This window comes from Styela clava, chromosome 14 (genome assembly GCF_964204865.1).
Source record: "Styela clava chromosome 14, kaStyClav1.hap1.2, whole genome shotgun sequence".
Taxonomy (NCBI): Eukaryota; Metazoa; Chordata; class Ascidiacea; order Stolidobranchia; family Styelidae; genus Styela; species Styela clava.
In genome coordinates, this window is record NC_135263.1 from 5,102,917 (window position 1) to 5,118,941 (window position 16,025).

Below are 16,025 nucleotides of genomic sequence, written 5' to 3' on the forward strand. Positions count from 1 at the left end.
ACAAGCATAAATCTCAGCGTGCGGAGCTCATTTTTCTTTCAATAAAGGTTGGATAGAGATTTGAAACGTTAGTACATGTCGCACATCTGTGTCCTAGGCCAGTAAGGTGTTGAACATGTATCCCGTCTCTGTTATACTGTTTAAATATTATGCAGATACTGTTACATTTTTTGAGGTAAATAAACATACATACATGTCATCTGGTTACCAGCGCACATCGAGAATAAGAATAATTAACCGATTATTTCTTACAGATGCATATAGACTTGACGGTGGAGGAAGTCGTAACTGAACCACCCTACGGCGGAGAGTAGTCCAGCAATCCTCGAACCCACTCAAGGTAATCATAGGTGCGATGATATGCATATTCCTAACGCTTAGAACGATGCGTCAACAGCCTTGCGCATTAGTCAGTTAACTTTAAATTTAAATAATAACATATCACTCTGGCCTCTGCTACCATAAAATACAAACACATTATTCCGCATTATTGCTTTATTTTTTCATTTAGAAAAGAAGTCAATCAATATATAGCTTCAAGTGATTGAGAGCTAATAATAGCATCAGGGATTATCCTACTTTTCTTCAATTAATAATATGCATAAATATATTGTGGTACATTTTGAAAAAGCCAGTTCCAACAAAATTGTACAAATGTAAGAAAGTACAGTTAGTTATCCGAAGAGACCTGGGCAATTCAGTGTATAAGGCTATTTTTAATCGGGGAAAATAAACTTAGAAAAGAGATGGTGTTTAAATATAGTTTTAATTAATAGAGAATTTAGAATAATGCAAGGATAGTAGGAACACACGCGAATTGGAGGTGCCTGGAACAGCATCTGTGACAAATTCTTGTTACCTAGTAACGGCCATCTAAGAAGCAATAATGGCACGATAACCATACCAGGCCAGCCTCCTTATATGCCTAAGTGATCCAAAACACTATCCACAAAAGACCGTTGAAAGAGCGAATGTTACATTCCCCTCCAAAACAAATCTAACCTGATGCTTGTGGTGGCTCAAGAAATAGGATACACATTTAATAAAAAAAAAAAAATACAAAAGACCGCAAAAAATGGAATAAAAATGATACAGAATTGAATGATAATAAAATTAATTTCAATATGTACAAAAAGATAAACTAAATTAGAATTGGAAAAATAAACGCTGCTTAGTAATTGAAAACAAGAAAACTTGAACAAATGTACAAAGAACCTAAACTATATCTCATTTATGGGAATTTTGGAGACAGTCGAGAGTTTCATTCCAGAAAACCAGACAGATTACAATTATATCTCAATAGGATTTTGTGCACCAATCAAGACATTGTAACATCATGCTCATCTTTTGGCGCTCCGGAAATATACGTACCAAGATGACACACAACCTGAACAACCCTAACCTGGTACACATACTATGTTCAGGTTGTGCGCCATCTTGGTAAGAATAATTCGGGAGTACCCATCTTTTACATATTCTACCATATTTCAATATTTAATTTAAAAAGAAAGCAAAAACATCTTTTATGGTGTTTGGAGTCAGAACTGTATTGGAAGAACTACGTAAAAAGAAAAATAGTGTCAGTTTCAACTCGATTATCAATTTCAGGGAGAGATGCTACCGTAATTCTCAGCGTCTAATATGTATTGGTGCGTACAAGAAGAAATACGATGTATATTTATTGAATCATTCGAATTTCTGAAAAAGTTAGGCATCGACCCAACAAATGACTGCAATAAAACTTGCATTAATTCGTGAAGCAGAGTGAAAACGTTCAAAACGAATTGAATCAAAATTAATTATATTTGATGTTTTAAATTTTTGAATTTAAAAATACTCGAAAGACTGTGTTTGGACCGCGATCCGTCAGTTGCGTAGGCCTGATATGAGACATGAATGATCCAAGATTTCAGTTTACATTGTAATAATTTCAATGAAGGTAATCTAATTTTAAGACATATTCTTTTTCGTATATATCGCAAAATAAGTTCTTTGGACACTTATAACCGTTAAACAATAATTTTCAATGTTTGAAAAAATGATCAAAATAAACTGCAACCTCGCAAGAAAAAAGTGCAAATTTTTGTAAAATCAAAACGACACAGATGAATAAAGGCTAAATAAAAAAACAATTAACATATGTATTCTTATGGTAATTTGCATCACATAAAATGGAAGGTTCCAGACTCCATGAACTGTGTGACATTTTGCAATAGAGATACCCAGCCTAAATATAAGTGACTGAGATAAAACAGGCCAAAAATGAACCAAACAACAGAGGTGGGAAATATAGACATTACCTAGTGTTGTGGTGGATTTGGCTAGTTTGGCACTTTCGGTTCTTCCAACAACAACAGTTTCATACACAGCTTGTGCAGTGAATTATTAATTTTAGAGCAAGCGTGTGCAACCTTTAATACAGAAGGGCCAGATACAAATAGCTGTGTGAAACTGTGGGCCGCATCTTTATTTAACACTGGCTTTCAGGTAGCTGCAGGCACAAAAATTTTAGTTATTGATCTCATGAAATCCGTTGTTTACTTCGCACAAGCTAGCTGTTGGGAGATTGTAACGTCATAGGCTGAGATAATGAATTGGACTCAAGTATAGGCTTTGCAACACAAAAGGATTGGAATTGCTCCATATACCAGAAAAAAAAACGAATTAAAGATTCGTTTCGCAGGCGCACACCATTTAAAATTGGCACGTCTCCCCATAGTTTTGTATCATTTCAGTTGTGTACTACTAGCAATCGGTGGGTTTGCTTTACTTCTTAGGAAGTGTGTTAAATTTTGCTTTAAAGAAATTCTCATAATGAACATAATATTAACTTCGCTTAGGCTCATGATATTTAAATAAAAGGCACAAAATGGAAATAGCACAATATGATTTATGAACACAATATAGCAGATTTTGAAGGCACTTAATGAAGGTTTTAACTTAAAGAATAAGGGAGTGGGTAGAATGACAAAAATATGGAGCATCCTGGATTCACACAGAATTCAGTTGGAATAAAAAATTTGACAAAACTTTCGCATAAGTTGGATAATCAACAGCTTTTCTCATCAAATTTACTGAAATCCATATTCAAATTCAAACTAAAATGAAATTAAGGAATTTGACTATTTTTTCGCATCATAATTTGGATAATCAACTGTTTTACTGATCAAATTTTGACTTTTCGAAATAAATTACGGCAAAATTTACTGATTTTTTTAATGAAGGAGATTAAAAAAAAAAATTTGAAAAGTTTGAAATTTTTTTTTAAACTTTTTTTGGATAATCAACTGTCTGCTGATAAAAACTTTTGCATGATATATATCAAAATTTACAAAAAATTATTGATCTTGACAAATTTTTTAATCAGGATAACCAACTATTTTTTTTGTCAAACTGATCTTGCTGGGAAATCCATTATATTCCGGAATGAAGTCATAACCAGAAGAAAAACTATTGAGCACATAAGTCATTATGTGATTGATGAAACAGATATGAAAACGTGTAAGCACTTTGTGGAACATTGTTTTTTTCAAAGAATTGCGTAAAAAAAAAAAAATCTCGCATTTTACATTCTAAAGACCATCCCAATCAATACCAGTGTTCCCAATCGAATTTAATTCTAAAGAATCGATCAAATCAAACTCGTTATTTCCCAGACCCTCACCAGAAAGATTATAGGGGTTTCCCCCTGATTCTTGTCCCAAAATTGAACCCACAGAGCTGTGGATCGAGGCTCTTTGCTGTTGTTGCAAACTCATGGGTGAGGGGGGAGCATGATACGGGGAAGTTAACGTCAAATCAAGCCATCCTAGCTCGTCTACCTGCATAGTGTGGTCCATACCAGAAGTGTTATCGGATAAAAGTTCTTGAGATGACGATTTTACTAAATTGTTACGTTGGGGGGAAGCCCCTGCTAGCGCTTGTCCATAGTGTCGTAAGTATGATGCCGTGTTGGATGGCATGCTCACAGAATCGAGGCATTTATCAAGGGACGGCTCGGAATCATGAATAGACGATGATGATAAATGTGGATCACGGATTCGTTCCTCGAACATTCCGCTGTTCCGAGGAATATCAGACGATCCAGTGTCCATGGGTGAAAACGGTTGGGTAGTGTAGGGGTCATTCATGTTTAAAAACCCGCTTGGGTGACTTTTATGACTTTCATCGAGTTGCTTCCCAACAGAATTGGTATGCTGGAGAATCGGATCTATTGTTACCGCGTCAGGTGAAATACAATTTGGGTTATTCATTCGGCTTTGAATATTCGAAGGAGGACCACGCGTTGCGTCCATTAAAATATCACCCGCACTACTAACAAGTAGACTTGTAAAATCAGTTTGATTTTCAGCAAAAAGGGGAGTTAGACCAGTATGGTTACCAACATGGAATGATAATATGTCCCCAGTATGTCTATTTTGGTAGCTGGATTCTAAAATATCCCCTGAATGTCGCCTTTGAAGGTTTGGATCCTTATGAAACCCTTGTGAAGCATCAGAAAGGGGAACTAGAGTTGGGAGTTCCAGCGAACGCCTATGCTGTTGCATGGTGTCAAGTTCGTTGCATGAAATCGCCCGATGTAAATGTTCCAAACTTCGTCGATTAGCGGCTGCTGCGTCTGTAGCGTGCGTATTGTGTTGTTGTTGTGCTTGATTGTAATGATAATGCATCGTAGCGTGCTGTGGTTGTCGGTGATCAATTACTGCTGACTGTGGAAAGTTTTTCTGTCTTGTTGGAGTGAGTGGAATTTCTGGAAGAACAAATAGTTATTTCGTTAGAACAGAATCAAAATGGATAACTCAAACTGAAGCAGTTTAGTGAAATGGCAATGAGCTTAGTTCAGAAGAGTTGAAATTGACCAAACTAAAGGTCAAGGGCTACCATTGGACAGGCTTCCAAAGAGAGTAAATGATACATAGCATAAAATCTGGAGTCATTGTCTTGAATCAGGCATGAGTGAATATTTCTTAATTCAGAGCTAATAGGTCTAGTAGTCAGCATGGTAGTTCTGATTATGTAGATGATTTAGAGGAAGGATGTGAGATCACCACCGTAAGGCTGTCCAAGCGAACCGAATATTCGAAATCGAATCGCAAATTATTCGAAGCGTTGTGAGTTGATGGCTGTTGTACAGCAACAATATGGTCATCAAATATTGATGTCAACAAACTAGCTCTGAAGTTGTGAGTTCCCGAAAGGCAATTTTTGAATTTTTTGGGCAACAATTATATCCATATTAACAGTTGTTTATCATTTTACTGAAAATTACACAAAGAATATTGAGTTAATAATACTAATAGGACTAAAATAGCAACTACGAGCATTAAAAGAGTCTGTGCAATTTCCAACTCTCAAAACTTGATAGTTTTCGAAACTCTAATTTTTTGACCAGTTCAAGGAGGCTTGTGATCTCCTTTTATAACTCTGGAATCATAGTTATGCAAAATATTTGCAATAATTTGGATATAACTGCACACACGTTATCACAATATTAAAGAGGAAGTTTTTATTGTACATTAGAGACAAATTTAGGATTGCGCAATAATATTCGATTATTCGGTTCGGTTCGAGAAAAATATTCGGTTTGATTCGAATCAAAAAATATTCAATTTTGGACAGCCTTAATCACCAGTCTCCTTCAAATAAGATAGATAAAGAAATATATGATAAATAGACACGATAACTTATAAAATGAACAAATGTGAATAATGAAGATTAATCAGTTAATTTTAAGATAAGAAAGATAACATATAAGAGCCAACATGATAAGATCTTTTTCTACCTCCTTTATTGACCAATAATTCTAGAATATCATCCATATCATCCGAGTTAGCGATGTCCCCACCCACACCACTAGCGGGCGATCCCATCATGTTTTCTTGACTTCCGAAACTTTGATGACTGAGACGACGTTTCTCCTCATTTAACATCTTAATTAGAAATGATATGTTAGACATTGAGCATCAGTACTGAAGCTTTTTATAATGGAATAGACCTAAAATCTAATAAGTGAAATCTATCATGACTTTCAGAAATTTAGAATTTTATTCTATCAAGAAGCAATACTTCAAGGCAGTAATCTTGAATGAGGAAAAAAACTTGATTATTAATATCCATGGATCGACTGATTATAATTATTGGAAAAAAACAAATCGGGAAAACGAGACTCTGCTCCGAAATCTGCCTCACACTTTTGTCGACCCACCTAAAATAAGTGCCCATGAGGGGACTAAGGACCGGGCAGTTTCCAGAAACACCCGGCAGGGTGATTCCATTGAAACGGAAATCATTCATCCAAAAATACAACTTCTTAACATTGCTTGCATACCTGTATAGCTTGATCATATTTAGGTGGATCTTTGCTTTCAGACAAACTTCTCTTTTCAACCGGTTGATTTACGCTAAGAATTATAGGAGCATCATCTTGTTGACTGTGAACAGTGGGAGAACTGCAGAAATGTATAAAAATAATTTTAATTCGACTTCATAATCAGCACAACAAATGATAAAATAATTGATCAAAACAAATGAATAAAACTTGATTAAGAATTAGGAAAGCTGACAAAACTCTAACAAAAACATTTAGGATGTTGTGTTAAAATAAGGCAGCTGTTATTTAAACCAACTATGCGACAACAAGAAGTTCATCAATTCCCAGTTATCCCTCTCATGATTGCAGGATTAAATGTATTACATAGCGTACAAGGCAGGCACTTACTTATCAGCAGACTTCAGAGGCACCAATGATACATTAGGAGGCATTGTGTTGGATGTGAAACTGAAAACATTGTCTGGAAGTTGAACTGGTGGTTCTTGCTTGATTAATGTAGCCTGAAAAGAATTGAGAGGAATAAAAAATAAAGTCATGACGTCCATTAAATCTTTATATAATAAACAAGAGAGCATTACTTGGGCATTGGTACCAGTTTTTGCACGTTTTAGCAGGGTTGTGGGTGTTTTTCACAGATTTTGCACAGTGGAGAATTGTATTTATGGGCTTTTGGAGGTATTCCACAGTTTTTGCACTTTTCTTCAAGATTTTTACATATTTATGGTTTTTGTTCGTTTTTTGCACGTTTTAGCAAGATTTTTGGTACTTTTTTTGCAGTTTTTGCAAATTTTAGCAACGTTTTTCGTGGTTTTGGTGGATTTTCACAGTTTTCGCACTCTTTGGCAAGGCCTGAGAACACAAGTTGCTGAAAAGATCAATGAACAAGCAATACGCAATAAAAAGTGGCCCCATTAATAAAATAAAACATCAAAAGTTTAGGTGAAACCTCATGAGACTTGAACAAAACAAACAAGGAATAGCCTCCTAGCAAGTTCATCCATTTCTAAGTGGTGACAATTTGAAAATGATCGCTTCATTAGTTGCGAAAAAAAGATGATCCATAGGTATGGTTTGTGTCCAATCATACAATACACTGTTGCTACCGAGGCTATGACCACCAAAGCACAAAATAAACTTGAAATCACATTTTAATTCCTAAAAATGTGATACATTCACAAAATATCATATAATTTCCCACTGCTGGGCTTAAAATTACCATTTGTTGATTGAGTCCATTAATCATAGCAGGATCTTTATTGTTCAACCTATTTTGTAAATGTTTTTGTAACATTTGTGATATGTGTTGTCGCTTCATATTCTGTTCAGCCAAACTCATTCCGTCTTGTTGTTGGTCCTATGATATATTCAAAATATTACATATGAATGGATTGTTGGCATTCAAATGATTAATAAATGTATGTTAATCTTGTATGAAAACAGCTGCCCGAATATACACTACTAATTCATATCTCCGCTCCGCTCCAGAAGTATGTGTACCAATATGGCGATAACTAATTTTGTTCGCCTGCTTTACATCAAGTTGTGTAAAGCGACTGATTACTATGGACAGGGGATATATTCACTTGTCTAACACAGACAGTCCCTGAATTGTAATATAACTAAAATAAGGAAGATTGGCATAAAATTATAGCATAACGGAAGTACCCGTTTAAAGACATGTCAATTCATTTAAAACTCGTTGAATCAGGAATCAGAAAGTCAAACTTAAACAGAATTGTGTCAATCCTAGTGGCAACGAACAAATACAGTAGAAAGCATACAAGGAAAAAGGACCCATAGTTTAATATACAATACCCCCAGTAAAATTTCGAAATAATGAATAAAAATATCTTTCCAGAATGTACTTGAAAGTTTGATTCCTACTATCACTGTTAGAAACAAACATCCTTAGCAAAACTAATTAGAAAACTAATTTGTAAAATTCGAATTTAGACATTCATTTTTACATACAGATTACTTAAAAAATAATCTTAACATTTTATTTCTTCAATTTATGTAATTATTTAAATATTAAATAAAACATATTCTTACAATTGCATTCGACCCAGTGTTGTTATTGGTCATATCATGCTGTTGAGATTTCCTCTCTTTCTCTTGAATTTGGCTTAGTTGAGTTCGATGTAATTCGACCATTCGTCTCAAATCTTCAATTTCTTTCTGTTGTTTATGAAGTAAATCATCTTTTATTTTCTCTGAGAAATCATACTGCTGTCCACTGCCACTTGAACCTTCAACTTTGAACTGGATGCCCGGTGCTGGCGCGATCACCCTTTGACCTGGCACAGCTGAATTCTGTAAAGGTTGGCTATTGGCAGTGGATTGTGGTGTGTTGACCTAAAAATTGATAATGAAAGTTGATTTTATAATGATAATTTGAACGGGTAATGTAAAAGTGCGTTACGTTACGCTGGACAGTTATGAGAATTGTTTCAAAGTTTAAGATGTAAAATTTTGTGAACTAGAGGCACACCCTGAGAATTCAGTTAGACTTGGACCACTTATTTGGAGAATCTTCCCAACCTGATTACTCAAATTCAGATGTGTTTGAGTTGTTAAAACAAGTCTTGTTTGGAGGAATCGCAGCATTAAAAATCTATTTCATAACTCATTAAAGTATTAAAAAAATTGTTCAGAAAACTATTTGACAATACATATATTAGGTTAGAAATGTAGTGTATTTGAGTATACTTGTCAAAAGCCCTTTTCAGAGTAATCAACCCATGAAAACTTGATTCATTACTAATAAAAGTATAAAAATTTAACTTACTGTATTAAATTGGAACTGGTTGGCAGTGGCAGAAGTTTGCTGCAGTTGTATATTTCCGTTACCAACTGCACTGTTTACATTCATAGCCTGTGTCGTGCTAAATATTTGTACACCGTTGGACGTCGGTGCGAAACGGAATGTGGATGGCTGTCCCTGCTGCATGTTGTTAGAATGAGATTCTTGGTTCTGAGTATCCATTGGTACTGTTGATACAGGTCGTGAGTCTTGTTTTGTTGTCACTACTTGGATGGCAAAACTTGGCGGCTGAAGAACCTTAACAAAAAGAACAAAAAATTAATTAATTTGAAATTCAAAATTTGTAATTTTGAATGAAGAATGGCCAAGTGGTTTGCACAGGCAGATATGTAAACAAATCAAACTCAAAAACTCTGGGGTCGGCTTATTTGCGTTACTTCTGATCGCACTCGAACGAAACGAAAACGTCATAACGAAACAACATTTGGTAGGCCTATATGGGAATTTTTATAAAAATCACCGTTTCAGGACTGTTCTTAGGAGGTCGGCTTATATTCGAGGTCTGGTTAATATGCGAGATCGGCTTATATGGATATAATTATGGATATATGGTACACATTTACAAATTAATCGCTTTATTACGCAAGGCTTAAATATAATGGGCAAGGTGATGTATTGAAAGTTTTCCTCTGAATCATTTTCGAAATTCATTTTGAGTGTATTACTTCATATATAACTCATTGATAACCCAAATAAAAAAGAAATACCCTCTCTGCCCTATCCTAACACATGAAATACCATTCATACAAGACAGAAATGATCAGAGGTGGAAGTTCAATCACTATTATTGCCATCAACCGGTTTTTACCAGTAAAAACCCACCTGTTCTTGTTTCTGTTGTCCGGGTGGACTTCTTGTTCTGGCATTCAATAACAAAGCTCCTGCAGCTCTGTGAAACGAAAATTATTTGGTTAGAATTTTTTAAAGCCATAATTATGGGAGTTTATGGATAGGTGATCGTCATAATGCTGGTAATAATATCTGAACATTGGCTGAGTTTTTCATTAAGTTTGATTGAACATTTTGAAGTAACTAAGTAAATTATGAGTTTCGAGAAGTAAGAATGATTGAAAGCTAAGTTTTGCATTTTAAACAAATTTTAACAAAACAAATGACAATGCCGGTGATTTTGATTCTCTCTCATTAGGCCTTAAGACGGGCAGTCAAATAGCACTGTACAACTTTGAATGTTTTTTTTTTCAATTTTTTTCTATCTATCAACCATATTCATCTTACCCATTATTACTGACAGCTGCAGCGAGAGCTTGTTCTGTGTTGGCACGAATTGTACTTTGAATTGTTGCGTTTATTAAACCAGTTATACTTTCACTGATTGGCTGATTTGCCGGACTGTGAAAGTAAAGAAATCAGGATTTTGGAAATTATTTTCTATTTCAGAGAAACTTAAATTATAAACCATTTTGATCTGAGTAATCACATATGTAATCAATGGTTTATCTTATCATGCATTCCGCGATGAAAGGAGTCGCGATAAACCAGGAGTGGCTATCGAGCAGCGACAAATTTTCTTTTTATGAAAAACTCTTCATGACATGGTCACGAGCCAAAATCCGAAAAGACATGAAAAATTACTTTCAAGAACAAAGGTTGGAAATCGTGAATGTTTTTGTTTAAAAATTGAAAAGTAAATTGAAACTAACACTTCCGTATAACATGGCTAGGTTAACTTCTAAGGACAACTATAATTCTTGTAAGATTGGTGATAAAGGCTAAATTCAATAAAATCAAACTTACACAGGATTAGGACTTGGTATTGCATATCTTTTTAATCTCTCAACTAAGACTTCTTTGGTTCCTGTTACCTGTAATACATTGTATGAATTATTAGACAAAAGTTTTATTAAACAGAAACAATGGTTTTATTTCAAAGCTATAACAAATTAATATTAAAATCGTAAACTTTAATAACACTGACATTACAGTATTGTTAGCGATAATTCATTTTCCCTTCGATAATATTGGATGTCAGATAATCCTAAATTTTGCATTGCCACTTTTGATATGTTGTATTGATTAATAGGTTATGTAGGATAAGAGTTTCGTATAGTCGGTACGACGGATTAAATATATTGCTAACCACAATCTCTAGGCTGATCCCCAGTTAACCCTATGACAGCAAGTAATCCAGAAACCCTATTCGCTCATAATTATCCTCCGCATGATTTCACCTTTGAGGAGTGGCAGTTAACTCAAGCTCTCCAATTTACCCAGAATATAAAAATTAGTACGTTAAGCTGAATGAGAAAAATTCCGGCGCTGATCCATAACTAGTATTCCCACTACTATTAACAGATTGTTAGCGGAGAGCTTTATCCAAAATGAAAGCGAAAAAAATCAATAAAAATCCAAACCTTTTCTTTCCTGGCTTTCAGCTCTTCTTTCAATTCCGCAACTTTCATTTCTTCCAGTTGCTGAACAGTGAATGGTCGACGTTTCTTTTCAACTTTTGGTTGAATGTTAGTGGGGGGAGGGGGAGGAGGTGGGGGAACAAAATTTTTTGTGATAGTTTGCTGTTGATTGCTCGTCGACGGCCTGTGAATTGAATGAAATCTAAGAATACTCAATTGAATACATCCAACTCTCGGTGATTACTTGTTCAGAGCCATATTCAAAAAAATATTCAGAAGTGAACTTCTTAGAATTGGAATTGTTCGTTATGGATTTTGAAAAACTACACAAATTTAAAAACGATAGTTGGAAAAAATTTTCTCAAAGGCTGATCAGTTTGGAATCAAAAAAAAATTAACTATATGGTGAACAACAGTCTCTCATCCGGTGCCCAGTTCATGTCCGGTATGGGATTAGTTAGTCAGCTATTTGCTATATAGGCATGAATATGTAGGTGCATGGATAAAATCTACACATAGCTATTAGAATGTAGTCGGTTTTCGATATTAGTTGAAAGCTAGAGAAACCGCTTTGTAAAATTGTTGAGAAACTATTTCAGAAAAGTAACAAATCGCTTACTTTTGATTATTCATCAGTGATGGATAATGCTGATTCATGATTTGTAATTGTAGATATAATTGTTGTTGCTCAAGTAATCTTGAATAAGGTGAATCAATGTCTGGCATCGAATTTGACGGCTCCGTGCTTTTCCCTTGCTGCAATGAAGAAAAAAGTCAAACGATTACAGGTTGTTTGATTCCACATATGTGTTTAGGGACACTATGCAATCATTCTACAGGACTTCCATAAAGTCCCTTTCCAATTTGAACGTTTTTATGAAGTCAGTTCTCAATATATCTTAACTGGGTTAGTTGTTTTTTGATCTGTAATGTTTAAGTATTTTTACTTTATTAAATTCATCTGTGCGGGCCAAAACAATATATGGTATCGATAAATTCCCTTTTCAATTTTGAGACTTTTTGGACACCCTATATATCAATGTTGGGTGCCCATGTGAGAAATTTTTTTGAAAAATCTACTCAAAGCAAGATCATGTACACTCACTCGGAAGCAAATGAGACTCATCTCTAAGCAATGTTGGGCGACCACAGAAATGCAAAGTGCTATTGAAATTATATATTGTTGTCATACATACCGCGTTCCTCCAAAAATAAGACTAGGTCCTATTTCAATTTTTTTTCAAAAAATAACACTGGGTGCTTTTTGGGGGATGTCTTTTGTTCTCATTTATTAAAAACAAAATTACAAAGTAGAGAATTATGAAATTTTGCAAATATACAAAATATGGAAACAGATATCCATTCACTTATGAATACCAGTTTTTGTTCAAAATACCTGCAAGTGCAAATTATAGATTATTAATCATTTAAAACGTGTAGGAGAGATTTCTCGCTATCATCTAGGTCAAAAAAACTTTCGCGCTATCGACTAGGTCTTATTTTCTGGGAAAACACGGTAGTAGCAAATGACATGAGCACGAAATTTGAAGCAAGTCAAGTCATTATGGTCAGGAAAACAGCTATAAGCTAGTGATTTATATAAAACTTAAGTTCTTGATAAAACTTTTCAATATAATGTAGAAAATATTCGGCAGTATTTAAGTTATTGATTGACCCTTGACCCTTGTTGGACTCGCGGTGTAAGAGCCCAAAGTAATACCAAAGACATACCTGATCCGGTGGAATGTACTGATGATATTTGAATTTCTTAAATTTTGGTTTTTCTTTCTTTTTTCGCATATTTCTCTGTGACAATGCAGATGGTGATATCTTGGAAGACTGAAAAGTAATAATACAAACATAACAAGAGAGCTATGCTCAAATATATGGACACGTAGCGCCACCCAGTGGCAATAATTTTGATGACGTCATAGCGAAAAAAAAAGTAATAGCCTTCTGGAGAAAAATTTTATCCTTAACCACTGAAAATATCAAAGCAATTAGTCCAGTATTCGAAGAGAAAAGCGATTTTTTAAAAATGGAGACGGAGACAAATAACAATAACAATAAAATTTTAAAACGATCGTTATGGCCACTAAACGTGTCCAATAATGAAAATGAGTTAACTAAAGTTAGGTTTTAATAAGAAAACTATCTTAGTCTATATGCAAGTAATTTGCTGAAAGCAAATGTCACAAAAAGTGACATTGTAAATTTATAGAACTTGAATTTGATAATGGAGAATAGTTTAAATGGAGATTGTTCAGTTTTTTATATTCTCATTACACAATTGGAAATTTTGATTTGTTCTATACAGGGTGTCCAAATATTTTGCTCAATTTTATAGAAATAGCAATTGGAAGTTAAATAAATTTCATTGTATGATAAATAAGAACTACACGCACAATAAGAACCATTAATAAACAAAGACAAAGAAATTTTTAATTGTTATTACTAAAAATCCGAGCAAAATTTTTTGACACCCTGTACACTTTTTTTTTTTTAAAACACAATTTTCAGCTACCTTACTACTAGATGATTGTCTGTATAAATAGGGATGACCAGCAGTTGTGTGTGTGGATGATCTTGCCATTTTACTTGATGAAGATGAAGATATTACCATGGATTCGTGCTTGCTCTAAAAAAGAAACAGGAAATAGAGAATATTTGGTTCGCAAATATATTATGATAAATAAATCTCAATCGATATTATCTTTAGGCATCAATATCGATAGGCGATATCAATATATCAGCAAACTAGTGGCCGATAACCGATATCCCAAACCGCCACTGGCGGTTCAATTACGGCCGGCGAAATGATTCAATATAGTCCGTCGAACTTTAACACTTGGTTTCTACTCTTTCGCCTTCTATCACAGTTAAAGCAAATGTATATTCGACCCAATTCAACTATACCAGTATCTTAAGTGTATGTACCGGTATTTTTATTACATGGGGGTCGTGCCTTTGAATGCACTTTTCTTACCCAGCACGTGAATGTCCTGCCGCTTCTAATTTAGACCCCTGTCAATCAAGTTTGGAAACCACTGACCTCAAGTTTAACAGTAAATCTGACTTACCACTGTAATAGGAGCTGACAGACTGACATGGTTTGCCCAAGTAGAAGGCATTGTAGTGTTGGCCATAGAAGTTTGTTGAGAAAGAATTTGACTAGCAGGTGACAGTGAGGGGGCAAAAGTAGGGGGAGGGGAACCGAACGATGATGTGCCTTGGTCGTGAGATAAAGGGGGTTCAGGCGAGAAAGCATCGCTACTGTCTTCTTCTTGGAAATCGTCAACTTTCTTGTATTGCACATGACCACCTGAAATAAACGATATTTTATTGATAGCGAAAAATTTAGAAATGTTTCTTAGATAAAGTAAGACTTAAATCTTGATGTCTCAATAAAAAAATTATCACACTGACCACAACCTGACCTTCAAAAAACGGTATACCAGAACAAAGACCAATTTTTTGTAAAGCAAAATCAAGCGGGCCGAGTCGTGGACCGCAGGCTGCCTGTTGCACACCCATGGTATATAGAAATTAGTGTAGTTTATTTATTGCATATATTCCATGGGCTCTGTGCCGCAACTGAACAGAAAGATTTTTTTGCTGAATTTGTTAGATGACATTTTTCAAGGGATGTGAAATCAGACAAAATTAGCCTTGATTATGACTTCAAACCCAAGAACCACTCCAAAGAACCAAATTCTGATAACAAAACTTTGTAAGTCTTCTTTAAATGAGAATGCTTAGCCAACTTCATTCTTTTAGAGTTTGGCTTCATTTACCACCATTGAAAGTCTAAAATACTCCATAGAATTTGAAATTTTGAATCTAGCTCCAATTCTCTCGATTCTGACAAGTTTGAAAATATGACTCGATCCAATATCCATAAAAGCATACCAACCAAACTCTGATCGTACGGCCCAGATTTTTTTCTGCTTTGTACATAAAACTAACCACACCATGAACCCACCTTTCAGAGCCTCAGTGACACTGTCATCAGCTGGTAGAATATTCTTCTCAACAAGTTCGAAAACTCCAGGTCGAAAAAATATTTTCTCGTTCAAATCGTCAACTAGTTGAGCTTTCTTCAATTCTTTTTGATGAGCAACTAAGGAATCATGTGCACTTGTGTCTGAATAAACATATATAGTTTTGAAAGATGTGAAACTATGGAATTATAACAAATTTAGTTATATCGATGATTAAATATAGTATCACAGATATTTGAACAGAGCCTTGTTCAGATCATTAAAGGAGGTTTTTGAGATTATCAAAATGAAACTTTTTTGAAGTTTTCCCATTTTTGCAAAGGAAAGTGTATGAAAAACAACAACATTCTTCCTGAACTATGCAATAAAATTATCGAGAGCATTATTTCTGATATTCGGTGAATTAGTCAAGATTGCATGGTAATAAACAAATCACCCACATTTTAAGATATCATCACAGCGGATTACAAGTTACAACGCATTCATAACATATATCAAAC

General features: G+C 34.7%; 1 protein-coding gene across 4 annotated transcripts in view; it reads right to left on the minus strand.

Moving 5' to 3' along the window:
- Nucleotides 1-477: 477 nt before the first annotated feature.
- The window catches only part of LOC120340792 (uncharacterized), a 60,653-nt gene continuing 45,105 nt past the window's right edge, over nucleotides 478-16,025 (minus strand). For all 4 annotated transcript variants that reach the window (XM_039409158.2, XM_039409157.2, XM_039409159.2 and 1 more), the window contains 16 exons: nucleotides 15,507-15,668; nucleotides 14,605-14,846; nucleotides 14,049-14,162; nucleotides 13,256-13,363; nucleotides 12,144-12,280; nucleotides 11,528-11,708; nucleotides 10,911-10,978; nucleotides 10,392-10,505; nucleotides 9,978-10,044; nucleotides 9,120-9,392; nucleotides 8,384-8,686; nucleotides 7,548-7,685; nucleotides 6,719-6,831; nucleotides 6,329-6,449; nucleotides 5,783-5,930; nucleotides 478-4,750 (listed from right to left, as the gene is read on the minus strand). In XM_039409158.2, coding sequence (XP_039265092.2) covers nucleotides 3,573-4,750; nucleotides 5,783-5,930; nucleotides 6,329-6,449; nucleotides 6,719-6,831; nucleotides 7,548-7,685; nucleotides 8,384-8,686; nucleotides 9,120-9,392; nucleotides 9,978-10,044; nucleotides 10,392-10,505; nucleotides 10,911-10,978; nucleotides 11,528-11,708; nucleotides 12,144-12,280; nucleotides 13,256-13,363; nucleotides 14,049-14,162; nucleotides 14,605-14,846; nucleotides 15,507-15,668 — 3,467 coding nt within the window. In that variant the 3' untranslated portion in view covers nucleotides 478-3,572. The remainder of the gene's footprint in view (nucleotides 4,751-5,782; nucleotides 5,931-6,328; nucleotides 6,450-6,718; nucleotides 6,832-7,547; nucleotides 7,686-8,383; nucleotides 8,687-9,119; nucleotides 9,393-9,977; nucleotides 10,045-10,391; nucleotides 10,506-10,910; nucleotides 10,979-11,527; nucleotides 11,709-12,143; nucleotides 12,281-13,255; nucleotides 13,364-14,048; nucleotides 14,163-14,604; nucleotides 14,847-15,506; nucleotides 15,669-16,025) is intronic.